This window comes from Heterocephalus glaber, unplaced genomic scaffold, assembly GCF_053883595.1.
Source record: "Heterocephalus glaber isolate CG9 unplaced genomic scaffold, H.glaber_assembly_v1.0 deba00001760, whole genome shotgun sequence".
NCBI classification, from domain to species: domain Eukaryota; kingdom Metazoa; phylum Chordata; class Mammalia; order Rodentia; family Bathyergidae; genus Heterocephalus; species Heterocephalus glaber.
Window position 1 is genome coordinate 3,480,178 of NW_028258457.1, and position 17,456 is coordinate 3,497,633.

Below are 17,456 nucleotides of genomic sequence, written 5' to 3' on the forward strand. Positions count from 1 at the left end.
GAAATGTTTTCTTATTTTGGCTCCAAGAGGAGAAGGGGTTGCATGTGGAGACATTACAAGGGCAGATTCATTCACCAGGGCTGGGTGTCCCTGCCTGCCACCCCCATTCCCCAATCCCAGGGTGGATGACAGGAAAATTCCCAGCTTCCTGGTAACAGGTCCCTCATCCCCCCATGCCGCTGGCCTTTTCCACTGAGCACCCACTGCATGCCAGGACCACCCATGGGTCCTGGTGAGTGGACAGACATGAGGAGGCCGGGGGAACACAGGAAGCTTGGGGCCTATGAGCCCACCCTCAGGCAGTCAGCAATTATAGAGTGCTTAGTGTGTGCAAATAAAGTACTGGAGATGAGTGAGCGTGTCGCTGACTAAGAAACAAGCAATGTTTCCCAGAAGTGGGCATTTGGCACTGGGTTTTGATGGGTGAAGAGATGTTCTGTGGTCCAAGTTGTCTGCCCCCGGGGTTGGAGGGCAAATCTACCCTATAGGTTACAGTCAGATATGCCCGCCTCAGGCCGGGGGTTTAGCTCAGTGGTTCCAAGCACCTGCCTCACAAGCACAAGGTCCGGAGTTTGATCCCTGGTACTAAAACAAAAAACAAACCACAGATATGTCTGTCTCAGTTTCTCCAGAGTCCACACAATGCTAACACGCACTCATGGGTTGGTCTGGGTAGAGACTGCTCCCTGAGAGACGGAGACAAATGTCAGCTTGAGTCTCAGTGTCCCTGTCTGAGCAATGGGCAGCATTTCCCAGACTGGTAAGCTGGGGAGGTCCAAGATGTTGGAGAGCAGGGGTGGGTGTGGGGACAGTTTTTACGGCCCAGCATTCCCCCTTGTGGAATGGGGACATGATGTTGGGTGTAGTGGCACACACCTGTCATCCCAGCACTAGAAAGGCTAAGGCAGGAGGATTTCAGCGAGTTTGAGACCAGCCTAAACCCTGTCAAGGTAGCCAGACCCTGTCAAAAAAACACACACGGGTCAGGGATTTAGGTCAGTGGTTCCACCGCCTGCCTCGCAAGCACAAGGTCCCAAGTTCGATCTCCGTACCAAAAGATACAAAAAACCACACACACACACACACACACACACACCCCACATTAATAAATAAAATGACACGATTTCCTGGCCCTGCCCAACGTGGCCATCGCCAAACCCCAGGCGTGGGTCCTGCTCTTCCCTGGCACTGGGGACGCTCGGGCGGCGGGCAGGAGGAAGAGCCGAACAGCGCGGGGTGCGCATCCCTCAGGGGCGGTCCCCTCCGGCGCAGTGGCCCCGAAGCGGCGCCCGGCTCTGACCCGCAACTTTGCCATGGAGTTTGTGCGGGCGCTGTGGCTCGGCCTGGCGCTGGCCCTGGGGATGAAGCCAGCTCGCGGCCACCCGCACCCGTGCGGCGTTCTGGCGCGCGTCGGGGGCTCCGTGCGTCTGGGGGCCCTCCTGCCCCGCGCGCCCCCTGCCCGCGCCCTCGCCCGCGCTGCCCTCATGCGAGCCGCCCTGGTGCCGCGGCTGCCCTACAACCTCAGCCTGGAGCTGGCGGTCGCCGCGCCCCCCGCCCGCGACCCCGCCTCGCTGGCCCGCGGCCTGTGCCGGGCGCTGGCGGCGCCGGGCGTGGCGGCCCTGCTCGCCTTCCCGGAGGCGCGGCCCGAGCTCCTGCAGCTCCACTTTCTGGCGGCCGCCACCGAGACCCCCGTGCTCAGCCTGCTGCGGCGCGAGGCACGTGCGCCCCTCGGCGCCCCGGTACGCGCGGACGGCGCGCCCAAGCCGCGAGGGGACGGGGCCCGGGGAGGCGGAAGGTTCCGGGGGTGCCCCGGAGCGCGAGGGACCGGATTCGCTGGACGTCAGGTTCACCCTGGGGGCGCAGGGTGGGGACCTAGGCTCGGGGGACCCGAGCGGATCAGATGCGCCCGAGGACCCCGCTGGAAGCCTGTGCGCGAGGATGCGGGCACCAGCGGGTCTTCCGTGGGGCCCCCTGCCCTCCCCCAGGTCCTGCCTTTATCTGGGAGGGCAGGCGGGTCCCCCCCTCTCCTCTCCGGGAGGTGGAGTTTGGGGGTGAGCGGGTGCGGGTCTCTCTAGCCCCTTCCCCCCGCCCCAGTCCTCCATCCCCAATGATTCCCCTACCCCACAGCTTCGAGGCGCCCTTGGGTCCCCGGGGCGAACTGCCATTCCCACGCCTCCATTTGCATCCTCTGCGGGTCCTGGAAATGAATCACTTCCGGACCCCACTCCAAGCCCAGATTCAGGAGTAGAGAAGGCAGGACCCCAACAGGGACCCCAGGGCCCAGAGACAGACCCCCACCCAGGGCCAGCAAGGAGGGACCAAGTGAGTGGCCGGCTCATTCCAGGGGCTGGGGCCACCCTACTCCAAGCCCCACCCGCCTGCCTTCTTCCTTTCCACTGCCCCTCTCTCTGGGGCTCAGCCCTAGGATCCTCATTCGTCTCCCCCAATCGACCCCCAGGGTCTGGGGAAATGATAGGGAACCCAAACCCTTGCCTATGACGCCCTCTGCTGCCAAGCACAGGCACTGCATGGCACTGGGCTGCGTTGTCCTGGGCTTGGGACTTCCCAGCCTCTCTTGAAAGGGGCCTGGGACCCCTGCTTGGGACAGAGTTGCATCCCTACCCTCAATCTCCCGGCATGCAGCGCCCTGTCCCCACCCAGCGTCAGTACCCTGCTCACTTGAGTTTCAGGTAAACCATCCCCTCGCCCCTGATCTGAGAGCAGGTCCCTGAGAAATCTGTGCCTGCCCTGGGTAGAGGGCCCCCCAGCCTTGCTGGCCTGGCAGGAGTGACTGAAGGCTGGGGGATTTCAGAAGGGGAGCTGAGATTGTGCCTGGAAGATGGAAAGTCTGCATAGAGGAGGGGCAATGGAGCTGGGTTTTGAAGGATGTGTAGGAGTTGGTGGAGGTCATCGACCCTAACTGTGACTGCCTGCTTCCCAGACACCGTTCCACCTGCAGCTGGACTGGGCCAGCCCCCTGGAGACACTACTGGATGTTCTGGTGTCCGTGCTGCAGGCACACACCTGGGAAGACGTGGGCCTGGCACTCTGCCGCGTCCGTGACCCCAGCACCCTGGTGGCCCTCTGGACAAGTCGGGCTGGTCGCGCCCCCAGGCTTGTGCTAGACCTGAGCCAGCCAGACATTGGGGATGCAGGGCTGGGGGTGCGCCTGGCCACCCTGAGGACACCCGTGGGAGGGGACACACCAGTATCCACGGTCGTCCTACTGGGTTGTGATGCTGCCCATGCTGGCCAGGTGCTGGAGGCTGCACCACCTGGCCCCCACTGGCTTCTGGGCACGCCGCTGTCCCCAGAGGCACTTCCCACACCCACGGCCAGCCTGCCACCTGGGCTGCTGGCACTGGGCGAGGTGGCCCGGCCCCCGCTAGAGGCCGCCATCCAGGATGCCGTGGAGCTGGTGGCCCAGGCGCTGGGCAGTGCTGCCCAAGTGCAGCCAGAACGCACCCTGCTCCCAGCCGCAGTCAGCTGTGATGACCCTCAGCCAGCAGGACCAGAGTCCCGGGGGCGCTTGTTGGCACGGTGAGTACAGCTCTGCGGTGGGAGGAGTCCAACAGCCACCTTTGCCACCTTTTGGTCACAAAAGACAACATAATGGCCAGGTGTGGTGGTACACTCCCATCACCCCAGCTCTTTGGGAGGCTGAAGCAGGAAGATTGCAAGTTTGAGACCAGCCTAGTCAACTGAGTAATTTAGAGAGACCCTGTTTCAAAATAAAAAATTCTGGGTGTGTGTGCAAGCGCAAGGACCAGAGTTCGATCCCTGGTACCAAAAAAAAAAAAAATGCTGGGTATGGTGGCACACACCTGTAATCCCAGCACTTGGGAGACTGAAGCAGAAGGATTGCTATTAGTTCGAGGCCAGTCTGGGCTACACAGTGAGTTCAAGGCCGGTCTGAACTACATAGTGAGAAGTTGTCTCGAAAGAAAGGCAGCAGGGCCAGGCTGCACCCTGTCAGCGTGACTGCTCCTGTGTGGCTAGTCCTGGACCCATGGAGGTTGGTGGTTCAGTGACAAGACTGGGGACAGTTGCCTCTCTGGCAGGGGAGGGAGCTGGGGAACTGTGGTCCCCATTGTGGGGACCAGGATGCCTGGTGAGATGCCAGTGTGACCCCCCTGCCCACCCGCCCTAGGTTTCTGGCCAACACATCCTTCCAGGGCCTCACGGGGCCGGTGTGGGTGACGGCCACCTCCGAGGTGCACATGTCACGGCAGTTCAGAGTGTGGAGCCTGCGCCAGGACCCACTGGGCACCCCAGCCTGGGCCACCGTGGGCAGCTGGCGAGATGGGCATCTGGACCTGGACCCAGGCGTGGTAGCTGCACGACCCCTGCCCCCACCAGGCACCCAGGCCCGGTCCAAGCTGCGCGTGGTGACACTGATAGAGCACCCATTCGTGTTTGCCCGGGAGCCCGATGAAGACGGGCAGTGCCCAGCTGGGCACCTGTGCCTGGACCCAGGCACCAACGACTCTGCAACACTGGACACTTTGTTCGCTGCACTGGCCAATGGCTCAGTGCCACGCGCCCTGCGCAAGTGCTGCTACGGCTACTGCATGGACCTGCTAGAGCGGCTGGCTGAGGACGCGCCTTTCGCCTTCGAGCTGTACATCGTGGGCGACGGCAAGTACGGTGCCCTGCGAGACGGCCGCTGGACCGGCCTGGTGGGCGACTTGCTGGCCGGCACGGCGCACATGGCGGTCACCAGCTTCAGCATCAACTCGGCGCGCTCGCGCGTGGTGGATTTCACAAGCCCCTTCTTCTCCACCAGCCTGGGCATCATGGTCCGCACGCACGACACAGCCTCGCCCATCGGCGCCTTCATGTGGCCGCTTCACTGGACCATGTGGCTGGGCGTCTTTGCGGCCCTGCACCTCACCGCACTCTTCCTCACCCTGTACGAGTGGCGCAGCCCCTATGGCCTCACGCCGCGCGGTCGCAACCGCAGCACGGTTTTCTCCTACTCCTCAGCGCTCAACCTCTGCTACGCCATCCTCTTCGGCCGCACAGTGTCCAGCAAGACCCCCAAGTGCCCCACTGGGCGCTTCCTCATGAACCTCTGGGCCATCTTCTGCCTGCTAGTGCTGTCCAGCTATACAGCCAATCTGGCTGCTGTCATGGTCGGGGACAAGACGTTCGAGGAGCTCTCAGGGATCCACGACCCCAAGGTAGGTGGCCCCAAAGATGTGGGCTGCACCAGGGGGTCATCAAGGTTCGAGGCAAGCTAGGCCAGCACTCTGCCACTGAGCCACACCCTGCCTCCAGTGTGTACCCTGCTCTGTGGACAGCCTCTGCCATTCCAGCACTCAGGAGGCTGAGGCAAGGGGATCACCCCATGAGCTCAAAGTCAGCCTGGCCTACATAGTGAGTTCAAGGCCAGCCCGGATTATTACATAGCAAGACTTTATCTCAAAAAAAAACAAAAAAACCCCAAAAAAAACCCCCTAAAACTAAAAAAAAAAGTCCCTCACAGAGGGATCCTTAACTCTCCAAAAACATTTGATGAAATGGGCCTGTGAGACAGGCAGCAGAACCACTGAGCTAAATCCCTGGCCCTGAAATGGGCCTGTGGGCATCTGGAGCAAGGCAGAGGCACAGCTGGTGCAAAGGTGCTGGGGCAGGACATAACCCAGTGGGGTACAGGGGCAGCCAGGAGCCTTTGTAGATGGAGCAGGGGAATCAAGGAGCACAGAAGAAGGAGAGGTGGCGAGGTGACAGGACAGGCCATGTAGGGCCCTGTGACCTGCAGGGAGCACTTGGGTTTTGGGTCCAAGTAAGGTGGGAGCCATGAAGGGCTGAGAGCAGAGAAGAAGTGAGCCCTGGCCTACACTTTTAAATTTTTCCACCATTGGGGATGGAACCAGGGGCCTTCACACACAACATCCTTAGCCCTTGCTTGTTTTGTGTTTTTGTTTTTTGGGTTTTTTTTGAGACAGGGTCTCGCTATGTAGTCCAGGCTGGCCTCGAACTTATGGTGATCCTCCTGCCTCAGCTTGGGACTACAGTTGTGTGCCACCACGCCCAGCCCTTGCTATTTTTTATTTTGAAACAGGGTCTTGCTGAGTTGTGCAGGCTATGCTTGAACTTTCGATCCTCTAGCCTCAGCCTCCCGTTGCTGAGATGATTTTCTTTTTTTTTTTTTTCTTTGGTACTGGGGATCGAACTCTGGTCCTTGCACTTGCGTAGCAGGCAGCGAAACCGCTGATCTAAATCTCCAGCCCTTTTCCTTTTTTTTTAAATTTTTTTTTTTCCAGTACCTCAGGACCTTTCACTTGCCAGGCAGGTGTGGTGCCACTGAGCTACATCCCCGGCCCTACCCTTTTCTTGTTTTGAGACAGAATCTCCCTAAGTTGCTAAGTTGCCCGGGCTGGGCTCATATTACCATCCTCCTGCCTCAGCCTCCCACAGTGGTGGTATAACAGGCATGTACCACCATGTCTGGCCTCCTTATTTGCTTGTACTTTTGTGCTACTAGGGATGGAACCTAAGGATTCGCTACTTCTGAGCTACAACCTCAGACTTTCTTATTTTTAAATTTTGAGAAAAGGTCTTGCTAAGTTGTTAAATTGCACCGGCTAGGCTTGAACTTGTGATCCTCCTGCCTCAGCCTTCCAAAGAACTGCGGTGTCAGGTGTGGGACACCACAGCTTGGTAGGGACTTTTACTTTTCGTACAAGCCTCCTCTGGTGGCTTCCTGGACAAGAGGCCCAGAGTCAGCGCAAGGAAACCTAGGCAGTGTAACTTAGCTGGTCCAGGGCTGTGGATGCCTGAACCGGAGGTGCGACGGGTGCTGGGTGGAAGGCGGCGGGCGGATCAAACTGGCGAGATGGATGCTGGGGAAGAACAGGGAGCAGCTCCGGGCGTTGGGAGCTTGGGCGGTGGGGTGGCCTGCCCCGGGGTGCAGGGGAGGTCTGAGCAGTGCGCGTTTGGGGCTCCCAGGGGACCCCAAGGAAGCCGAGGGGAGATGGAGAGGTGGTGAGATGCACGAGCAAGGGTTCAAGATAGGGGTCTCATCCGGGGCAGGGTGGGGTGAAGTGTCTCGGCTCCAACTGAAAGCGCCCCCTGCACTCTTCCCCGGCAGCTGCACCACCCGCCGCAGGGCTTCCGGTTCGGCACGGTGTGGGAGAGCAGCGCCGAGGCCTACATCAAAGCCAGCTTCCCGGAGATGCACGCGCACATGCGGCGCCACAGCGCGCCCACCACGCCAGGTGGCGTCGCCATGCTCACGTGAGCGGTGGGCGGGGCGTCGGCGGGGCGGGGCCTTGGCGGGCGGGGCTTCTGTCGACATTCATACGTTCCCGAATCCACAGGAGCGACCCCCCAAAGCTCAACGCCTTCATCATGGACAAGTCACTCCTGGACTACGAGGTGTCCATCGACCCCGACTGCAAGCTGCTGACCGTGGGCAAGCCCTTTGCCATCGAGGGTGAGGGGGGATGAGGGGGCGCGAGAGGGCCGGGTTGGGGCGTGTGCGAGGCTGCCCCGCCCCAGGACCCCATCCCACCCACCTCCCCCAGGCTACGGCATTGGACTGCCCCAGAACTCTCCGCTCACTTCCAACCTGTCTGAGTTCATCAGCCGCTACAAATCGTCTGGCTTCATCGACCTGCTGCATGACAAGTGGTACAAGATGGTGCCTTGTGGGAAGCGGGTCTTTGCAGTTACAGAGGTGAGCTAGGGCCCCATGCTCAGAGTTGTGTTAGACATGGGGCCCCTGGACCTTGTCTGAGGCACCCAACTTCCTGTCATTCCCAAAGTGGACATTGGTTTGCTTTTGTGTACTCTTGCTTGTCCCACAGAACCCCAACCGCAGTGCCCCTCCATGGTACTTCACATCCAGCCTGATGCCTCTGCCAACCCGCCTGGTGCACAGCCCCTAACCCACTTTGTGTCCCACCCCCTAGACTCTCCAGATGGGCATCTACCACTTCTCCGGCCTATTTCTGCTGCTCTGCCTAGGCCTTGGCAGCGCTCTACTCAGTTCACTGGGCGAGCATTTCTTCTACCGCCTGGTGCTGCCACGCATCCGTAGGGGGAACCGACTGCAGTACTGGCTGCACACCAGCCAGGTGGGCGGCTGTAGGGGCGCTGGGGGAGCGGGTGGGACAACATTGCCATCACTGGCCCATCACCAACCCACCAGGCTCTGTCTGGGATCTAGAAAATCCACCGCGCTCTCAACACAGACAGACCCCTGGCGCAGGAGAAGCGGGAGGCGGAGTCCAGGTGAGTGGGGACCTGGGGAGGCCCTTCACATGCTCCAGTCCAGTCCGCCCCTACAAGAGAATCAGCGCCCCAGGCAGAAACGGGGTTGGGGAGTAGGTGCCTTGGGACCTTGCCTAGCCCCGTTCTCTGATCCCAGTGGCCCAGAGGAGCGGCAGCAGGCCACTCAGGCGGCCCCCAAGAGCCCTGGGCGCTGGAAACACGTGCGCCGGGCTGTGGGCACTGAGCGCCGCCGCGTGCGCTTCCTGCTGGAGCCGGCAGTGGCTGCGGCCCAGGACACGGAGCCCAGGCCACCTGAGAGCTCAGTCTGGCTGTGCTCCAATGGGCAGTCGCCTGCACCGCGGCCCGGAGAGCTGGAGGAGCTGGAGCAGCACATCGAAGCCGTGCGAGAGCGGCTGCGCCAGGCCCTACTGCGGCGTGGCGAGCTCCGAGCCCAGCTTGGGGATGGCACCCGCCACAGGCCGCTGCAGCTGCTCCAAGCCTCGACAGTCCTGGAGGAGGCACGGTGAAGCCAGCCCTGCCCACATGCAGGCGCAGACCAGATGCTGTCCATGGACAGTTTATTCTGTATACAAACACAACTTTGTACACTGCAATTAAATAGAATGGAATGAACGCTGCTCCCATCCTCACAAACGCCAGGCGGCTGACATTGGCACCTGGACCCCGCCGTGCCCGTGGCACAGTTCCGCACCCAGGGAACCCAGGCTGCAGCGCTTGGAGATGGGCGGCCGGGAAGGCACTGCTTGGGGAGCACCTGGCAGCTGGGCTGGCCGAGCCCCGTGGCCCGACACAACCACTCCCCGCCTGTCACCTGCTGCTGAGCCCTGCCCCAGGACGGTGCCCCAGGCCTCCCACTGAGCCCCTCCAGAGCCTTCAGTGGCCCTCTCCCACTCCTCTAAGACCACCACACACACAGCTTTCCAGCAGGGCAGTCCTGGCTGGCGCACCAGGGGAGGCCAGCCCTCCCAAACATGATCGATTCGGTGGCCACTGGCCACAAAGCACAGGCAGGCAGTCAGGGAGGGGGATGGCCCAGGCCCCATGAGGGACAGCCTCCCTACCACGGGCTCTGATGTCACGCCCGGCAGCTGGGATGCTCAGGACCAGACCTCGGAGGGCGAGTCAGCTGGGGTCCTGGGTGCAGTGCCCGGCCCAGTCCCGGTGGCTACTAGGAAGGCTGTGTCGGGTGCCAAGGAGTCGCTCTGGGGGACACTGTCCTGAGGGGTGTGGGGAAGGCCCCCACTGGGGTTCAGGGGTCCGGCGGGCCTCCGCTCCAAGAGCGAGGCGCCCAGGCTAGACAGGAAGGAGGCATCAGTGATGATGGCGGCTGTCTCAGCCATCCAGCCCAGGTCACCCCCGGCCGCGGCAGCCACTGAGGCAGCCACAGCCCCTAGGGTGTTGGGCACCGCGGGCCCAGGCCCAGGCACCCCGCCGGCTCCAGCTGAACCAGGACCTAGGGCGAGGGGCTGGCCAGCAGGGTCGGGTGCGATGGCCGGGGTGCCGGAGTTGTTGTTCAGGTCATCCGGTAGCACCGTGGGGGTCCTGGGGCCCAGTGGCGGGGTCTGCAGCAGCATCTCCTGGATGCGGATCTGGTGCAGGATGGCGGGCAGCTCGTAGTGGTGGAAGAAGTAGATCATGGAATGCTGGGGGCGGGGAAAAGGGGGGAGTTAGGTGGGCAGCAGAGCCCAGAACCAGAGAGGCTCCGCCCACTGCTCAGCCACAGGAGCGCCTGCGCAGAACTGAACGCTGCCTAAAACCCCGCCCACATCCTGGCTCGAGAGGCGGCCCCGCCTACTCCTGAACAAGGGAGCTCGCCTGTACCCACAGCCTGCAGGATTCTGACCGCCCCACGACTCAGGGCCAAGGACGCCCCGAGCTGCCCAGGCAGGGTAACAGGGAAGCTCAGTCCTTCCTGAAGAGGTTCCCACCCTACTCCCGAACCCGGCCTTCCTCACGACCTCAGTCTCCCCTCTCCCACCAGCCAACAACCGGGCAGGGCAGGTCCCCCTTGCCTCCTGGGCCTCACCTGGATGAAAAGCCAGGAGGTGACCAGGGCCAGGCTGCTGTATTGCCCATTGAAGCGATAGTGGTAGGCGTAGAAGGCGAAGTGGTACAAGTAGAAGAACCTGCAGGCCAGGTATGAATGTGGGCACCCAGCTGTACCCGACCTGGGCCCCCACACTGCCCGGTCCCAACTCCTCTGCTGGCTCACCTTAGCCAGTGCCGCTTGCTGGTGTTCGTGTGGCAGCAGATGGCGTCGTACTGGTCGGCCAGCCACACGATCAGGATGATGTAGAAGGCTGTGGTGGTGTCGTTGAAGAACTCAGACATGATGGCCTCCATCCCTGTGGGGACAGGCGCTGGGTTGGAGTAGGCGGGGTGGGGCAGAGGGCGGAGGCCAGGCAGGATCCTTACCCACGAGGGCCAGGATGACGGTCAGCAGGGGCGCTGCAGGGAAGGCGATGGCCATGTTCATCTCCAGCATCTGCAGCAGGTCCACTGGGGGCATAGGGCATGGGGCCACCCATGAGGGCCTGGGGGTGAATTCCCCCACCCCCCACAGCCAGCCGGGACTCACCGATGAAGACAAAGATCTGGTGGTGTGAGTAGCGCAGCAGCATGGACACGCTGAGGGCCTGCAGGGAGTGGGTGGGCCCGGAGGTGGTCAGGGGCACCCACAGGGAGCCCGCCCCAGCCCACCCTGCCCCCCAGTGAGGCACTCACAAAGATGACCATGATGATGAAGGCAGCCAGGTAGGACGTGCGCGCCATCCACATGCTGACGAAGCGGTAGTGCTCCCCCGAGACCACATTCCGTAGGAACCCTGTGCGGGAGGCAGTGAGCCGTGCCCTGACCCCTGACAACAGACCCCCAGAACCCTGGAGCCCACTGCTATGGGCCAGGCCGGGCCCCACCCTTGTTCTCCTCGTTCTCTGCCAGGCCCTTCACGCTGGACATGAGGATGTCATCATAGCCCAGGAACTCGTCCAGCAGCAGGCGGCTGAAGCGGTCTCCGAAGCACTGGTCCTGTGTGGGGTCTGTGGGACAGGGGCGGGGGTCAGGGAGGGCAGCTGGGGCCTTGGGCCCAGCCCCACCCCACAGCAGTGGCGAGAGCCCCTCAGGGCGCCAGGCTCACCCAGGGTGACCACCATGACAGGGATTCTGAGGCGCTGCCGCGCGGCCTGCGACAGCCGCAGGAAGCCATACTCCAGCGAGTACTCCACAATGTACTCGTCCTGCGGCCACACTGTGGGAACAGGCTGGTCAGAGCGGCCAGGCGGCACTCACCACCCCACCTCACGGGCAGGCACCCCTGTACCTTTGTTGGGCGTCTCAGGGAAGGGGAACTCCTGGCTGTCATTCAGGGCCTCAGTGCCAGTGGGCGGCTTGAACACCTTGGGCTCTATGTCCAGCTCAAACTGCAGGCGACCAGGGACAAGGCATCAGCACATCCAGTGGGACTCACCCAGGCCTGGAGGACAGGGTCCTGGAACAGCTGGGATGTCCGTCACCTCCAGAGCCAACTCCTGGATCTCCCGCCTTGGTCAGGACCCCACCTAACACCAAGCCCCCATCAGCTGGGGATGGAGGCAAGGCCAGGACCCCAGCACAGAGGGACCCACCAGTGCGTGAGGCTGTATACCCCCCACAGCTATGCCCTGGCCCCAGTCCCCCTGCAGGCGATCAGCTCTCCTCTCCAGAGGCCCAGCCTCCACCAGCTGAGGCCACCAAGGCCCACACCCTGGTCCTCCAGAGCTGGCTTACCTTGACTGAGCTGTTCCCAAACATCTCCATGGTCAGCTCCTCCTCCTCCTCCAGCTCCAAGCCACCCGGCTCCATGGCCAGGCCAGGGAAGCTGCCTTGGGCGCCACTGTCGCAGAACTGCAGGAAGACGGGCGCGCGGCTGGAGTTGTGCCGCACCTCCACGCGCAGCACGCCCTCGCGTGGCCACTTGTCTCGCACGTGCTCCAGGCAGTTGACAGGGGAGCGTGAGAAGACGATGTGGATGTAGGCGAGCACGAACAGCACAAACAGTGCCTGGGGGGATACAGTGGTCAGTGAGGGCTGAACCGAGGCAGTGAGAGGGACTGAGGACTCTGGGGGACCCTTGTCACACGTCCTGAAGGCCTCCCAGCCCTCATGTGTGGCTCCCACCTGGGAAAGGTCCATTAGCACCACCAACCAGCATCCCCATCCCACTGGGCTGAGTCCACCGCAGCCTCACAGCCATTTCCTGCCTCACATTCTGCCCTGAGATGTCCTTGGAGCCCCTGATCTCACCAGCTAAAAATAGTGCCCCCTCTGCAGGGCCAGCAGAGCTGCCCGGGACATGCTGAGCCCCACGGGTGGGCCAGGCACCCCCGGCAGGGTCAGGCTGCTCTGCCTGGGACGCATGTCTTCCTCATCTGTAAAATGGGACAGCAGGCACTCTCACAGGATAACTCTGCCCTCGGGGAACACTGGTGATTGTCATAACTGAGGCTACTCCTGGCACAGAGCAGGTGGAGGCCAGGGACACTGCTCAGCGCCCTACAGGGCCCAGGATGCGCACCCTGAGGACCCTGTTTGAAGCTGCCACAGAGAAACTCTGCATTGGTTATTGGGGAAAACCCACAAGACAGCAGGTCACATCCTGTTGGGGCCTGCAGTGTGACCAGGGACCGACCCCTCCTTCCCTCCCCACTCAGTGTGTGGGTGGCACTTTGGGCGGCGTCCTAGGAGCTCAGCAGGGCAGGTGATCAAGGGAAAGGGGGCCTTTGGGGATACGGGATCCCCAACCCAACGACTCTCAACTAGGGCGGCGCTGTCCTAGGGGGACACTGGGCGATGTCCAGGGACATTGGTGGTTGTTACAATGCCTGCATGGAGCAGGTGGAGCCCAGGGATGCTGCTCAGCACCTGAGTGCCCGGAACACACTTGTGCCCCTTCACCAGCCTCAGAGTGCACAGCACTGTGGGGAGGCCGCCCTGGCAGGCAGGATGCATGTCCACAGGTGGCACTAACCTGGGCCATCTGCCACCCTACTCCAAGGCGCATCGGGCCCACTGGTGCAGTGAGGTCCCCTTGGGGAAAAAATGGGTGCCAGGGCGCCATGTGGCGCTCAGCTAGGTTGCAGCACAGCCTCTGATGTGCTCCACGCACCCACCACCCCGAGCTCCCAGGCTCTTCCAGGAGGAGCTGCCAGGGCACAGTGCCCGCCTGACCTGCTGACAGTGAGCCTGAGGTGCACTGAGCACGTGGCAGGCAGAGAAGACCCCAGAGCACCATCCCTCCCTCCCTCCAGTGCTCACCGCCAGCCTGCCCTCCACTCTGTGGCCAGGTGCAGGGATGGGCAGCACAGCGCCCCACCCTGCACTGTCTCAGCTGCTGTGACCTGAGCGGCCCGGGGCTGGGCTCGCTGTGGAAGGCCTGGACCCAGCCACACCTGATGCTGGGCTGAGCCCTGACAAGCTCCTCAGCTGGGAGCTTCGAAATTGCCTCCTGGGCCAGCAGGAACTGAGTTTCCACTCTTGCAGCCTGAGACACATCAGAGATGGGGGTCAATGCATGACTGAGATAGAACAAAAGCAGGAGCCACCCAGCCGTGGGCAGCCAGATGCGCGGAACTAAGAACAGGGAAGGAGCTTGTCCCAAGGAGGTGGCAGCAGGAGCAGACCCCAGTCCCTTTGCTCAGCCTCCTGGGCAGGAGGGACTGGTGGGAGATGGACCATGCGGTCAGCCAGGCTCTCCAAGGGAGCCTGCTGGCTGCACTCTGTCCTCCAGGCTGGGATGCCCAGCAGGTGTGCCATGGACACCCACTGGAGCAAAGGACAACACTGGTGCCGTGCCAACACCTGAGGGTGCTGAGCCAGGGGCTCCCCAGAGCTTCTCATGGACACACTCCCTTGGCCTGTGGTCTGTGGGTGAGGGAACAGGACCACACGAGGCCGCGGGGAGCAGTCTCGGGCCGTTCCTCAGGGCCCTGGCAGGATGCTCACCCACCACGTCCACCACAGGTTATGGTGACCAGTCATCCTTCAAGGACAAGGGACTCGACTGTGACTCAGACATCACCTTGGTGCTGGCTCTAGCAGCTCTGAGTAGCCCCACCCCAGTTCCCCCTCTGCAGAGTTGTGAGCCGGAGCACCCAGCCACGCTTACCACACACCCTCTGCCCTCCCTTCCCAAGACCTCCTGCAGCCTCATGAAGCAGCCTGGAACCCTGGCCCTGTGCCACCTGCCCTGTCACCCTCTGCCACATACAGTCTCCCCCAGCCACTCCACACAGTGGGGGTGGTCCACACCCCAACCCCTGCGCTGGCATCCGTCCCCAGCCCTGCTGCCTGGACACCCAGCCCTCCCCAGTGACCCTGCACAGCCCCACCTTGCCCCACATCTCCAGATCTGGTGGTCAGCACTGCATTCCACAGCCCCGCAGGAGGAGTGCTATGCCCAGGTCAGATACCCGAATCCAGGCTGCACTCCACCACCTCCTCCAGGAGGTCCTCAAGTCCCCATCCTGGGCTCAGGCACAGCAACACGCCACCTCCAAGCAGGTCTTTCCCTCTCCCTTCACAGACCAAGGGCCAACTGTTGCCTCAGTTTGAATGTTGACTGACTAAGGAACAAGTACATCGGGCCACACTTTCCTCCCCAGGGATTCGTCACAGAGCCTGAACCCCAGCCAGGAAAACCTTCAGGGTATCCCAGCCTCCATCCCGGGGGAACAGGTCACTCCTTCCACGGAGACAGTCACCATGAAAGTTCTCCCAATAACCCCGAGAGGGGTACCCTGTCCACTCCACTCACCAGAGGAATGGGCACCTACCCACATCCAGGGGTGGCATGTGCCAGGGTCTCTCTGCCCCGAAGACACCCCTGCTGGTGGCCAGCATTGGGCACTGAGCCTAATGTCCCAGATCCAACCCACCTCTGCCCCTCTGGCCTCAGCACCATGAAACCAGCCGAGGGCACCAAGAGTGGTCTTCCAAAGGTCCCTCCAAAACTGGCCTGGGTGCCACTTCTCCCCATGGGCCAGGGATTTAGCTCAGTGGTGCCACTCCGTCTCTCCCCCAGAATCTGGCAACATCCCAGGCATGGTGGACAGGGCACTCAGCTGCACTGGCCCCACAGGAAGCAGTGAGCCACCCCTCTGCAGAATCTTCGGAAGCCCAGCCCTTTGGGTGGGCAGGAAGAGGAGAGCAGAGCTTCCTTGAACTCAGTGACCAGCTGGGCCTGGCCTTGCCTCACAGCCAGAGAAAGAAGCACAGCGCTGATTCCACACCCCAGAGCTTGGGACACTGGGTACATCCACCTGGCACCCCCAGTAGAGGAAGGACTCCCTCAGTGTGTGTGGGGTGTCCTCGGTCCCAAGAGTGCCGCCTGCCTGGAGATGGGCACAGGCTTCCCAGAATGATCCAACACTCATCACTTCCAAGCCAGTGAGCAGTGGGACCAGGGCAGAGGCCACCAGGAAGCACCTTCAGGAGAGGCCATCACTGGGCACAGGACCTGCAATGACAAGCTCTGCCTAGGGGCACAATGGCTTCTTTCAGAACAGATGCAGTGTCCCAAGAAAAACACACACTCACAGACTGGCTTCTGTCCACAATGTCAGGCCACCTAAAGACCCCAGGACCTGGATGAAGGACTCTGGATTCTGTGTTACCTCCCACACTGTGCTCAAGTGACCAAGCCCTTCTGGGGCCCACAGGGAGGAGGAAAGGGGAAGAAAGACAGGCCAAGCACCAGCATGGATGCATCAGTCCCCTATAACCCAGGACTGGAGGCTCAGAGAGGCTCCCCCAAAGGCTGTGGTGGGGCCCAAGAACTTCAGCCAGGTCTGTCCAGTGGCCAGGCTACAGCTCCTTACACCAAACGCCAAATAGTATTGCTCCTGTCCACAGCCTCACTGGCCACATCCCTCTCATCAGACAAGGAAGCAAAAGCTTGCCCAGCAACATCCGATATCCACATGCCCAGCTATTTCTCCATTCCCTGATGGGTGGGAAACCCTGAATGCAGGCAGCTGGCCAGCTGCAAGTCTTGTGAAGTGCTGTCACCCCAGCAAGACTCCTCCCTAGGGCCCTGAGCACCACCTGAGAACCACAGCTAGTGAGAGCCAGAGCAGGTAGGGATCACGGCAGGCTCAATCGGAGGAGGCCCGGAGGAGTTGGTGCTGGCTGTGACTTTGCTGCTAACCCTAGCGAGGGGACCTCAGCTAAGTTACACATGGCTGCGAGGCTCAGAGCAGGGAGAAGGGCAGTGCGGGCAGTGGAAGGTGCCAGGAGGGGGACACCCCCACCAGGTGGAAGGTAACAGCACAGGGGTCCTGGGGCTGGGATCACGGGCTGCAGAGTCAGGGTCAAAGGGCGTGGGGAGGAGGACCCTGGAGTTAGCAGGTCAGGGTGGGGCTCCAGGATTGTGGAAGGTGAGGATCTAGGTCAGAAGCCCGGTCCAGCGACTACTAACAGGAATTCCGAGATGGAAACCTCAGGGCAGCACTGTGTCCAAAAGACCTGGGTCAGAGGTCTCAAGCATCAGGATCCCAAAGGGTCGGCCCGATCTAGGCCTGGGGGGCAGGCCAGGCGCTGCCTGGCCGCCGGGGTTAGGGGTCGGGGGGTCGGTCACCTTGAGCAACACGAAGAACTCGAAGAGGCGGCGGAAGGCGGGCGGGAAGAGCCGTGAGTAGGTGACAGCCATCTTGAAGAAGAGCGCGTGGAAGAGCCGGTCACGCACGTTGATGAGGGGGTTGGGGTTCAAATTGGGGGTGCGCGGGCCGCGCGCGGGGGCCGGGCCGCCGCCGCCGCCGCCGCCGCCGTTGGGCCCGGGTTCCGGGGCCGCGGGCGTCTCGTGCTCCGACATGCCTCCCCGTGTCGCCCTACCGGCCAGCTGGTGCCTGAGACGCCTCCCGGCCGCCGCCACCCACGGTCGCCGCCGCCTTCGCTCGCGTTTCCACCGGGCCCTACGACGCCAGCGAGAGCGGCCGACCAGAGCGCCGCCGGTCCGCGGGGCACCCTGGGATGCCCGCGGCCGCCCGCGGAGGCTCCACCCTGGCGCGGGCGGCCAGGTTCGGTGGTGCAGGGAGGAGGGCGGAGTCGCTGGCTGTCTTTGCATACAGCGTCCCATAAGCCTAGGCGGCTGCAAGGCCTCTCTTGTTAAATCAAGTTAGTCAACATCTCAGGCTTTTAGTGTGCTTAGAAAAATTCAAAGTAAACGATGAGAGGAGATATT

General features: G+C 62.1%; 2 protein-coding genes across 7 annotated transcripts; one reads left to right on the top strand and one right to left on the bottom strand.

Moving 5' to 3' along the window:
- The first annotated feature begins 1,144 nt into the window (after positions 1-1,144).
- Positions 1,145-8,838, top strand: Grin3b (glutamate ionotropic receptor NMDA type subunit 3B). 5 transcript variants are annotated; one of them, XR_015447500.1, is made up of 9 exons: positions 1,187-1,739; positions 2,942-3,540; positions 4,151-5,183; positions 7,097-7,242; positions 7,326-7,441; positions 7,533-7,684; positions 7,920-8,084; positions 8,159-8,241; positions 8,378-8,461. XR_015447500.1 is itself a non-coding variant. In XM_004865985.4 (9 exons), the coding sequence occupies exons 1-9, from the start codon at positions 1,314-1,316 to the stop codon at positions 8,745-8,747; spliced, it is 3,072 nt and encodes a 1,023-aa protein (XP_004866042.2). In that variant the 5' UTR covers positions 1,187-1,313; the 3' UTR covers positions 8,748-8,789. The 5 variants fall into 5 exon arrangements, 4 of the variants coding, with proteins under 4 accessions (XP_087057586.1, XP_004866042.2, XP_087057585.1 ...); XM_004865985.4 differs by having other exon boundaries at positions 8,177-8,241; positions 8,378-8,789; XM_087201459.1 differs by having other exon boundaries at positions 7,920-8,241; positions 8,378-8,838.
- Tmem259 (transmembrane protein 259) lies at positions 8,782-17,227 on the bottom strand. 2 transcript variants are annotated; one of them, XM_004865986.4, is made up of 11 exons: positions 16,854-17,226; positions 12,008-12,280; positions 11,562-11,661; positions 11,379-11,489; positions 11,158-11,280; positions 10,966-11,066; positions 10,820-10,877; positions 10,657-10,740; positions 10,454-10,586; positions 10,268-10,367; positions 8,782-9,884 (listed from the first exon to the last, which is right to left on the bottom strand). In XM_004865986.4, the coding sequence occupies exons 1-11, from the start codon at positions 17,085-17,087 to the stop codon at positions 9,339-9,341; spliced, it is 1,863 nt and encodes a 620-aa protein (XP_004866043.1). In that variant the 5' UTR covers positions 17,088-17,226; the 3' UTR covers positions 8,782-9,338. The 2 variants fall into 2 exon arrangements, with proteins under 2 accessions (XP_004866043.1, XP_021100521.1); XM_021244862.2 differs by lacking the exon at positions 10,657-10,740 and having other exon boundaries at positions 16,854-17,227.
- Between the last annotated feature and the right edge of the window lie 229 nt (positions 17,228-17,456).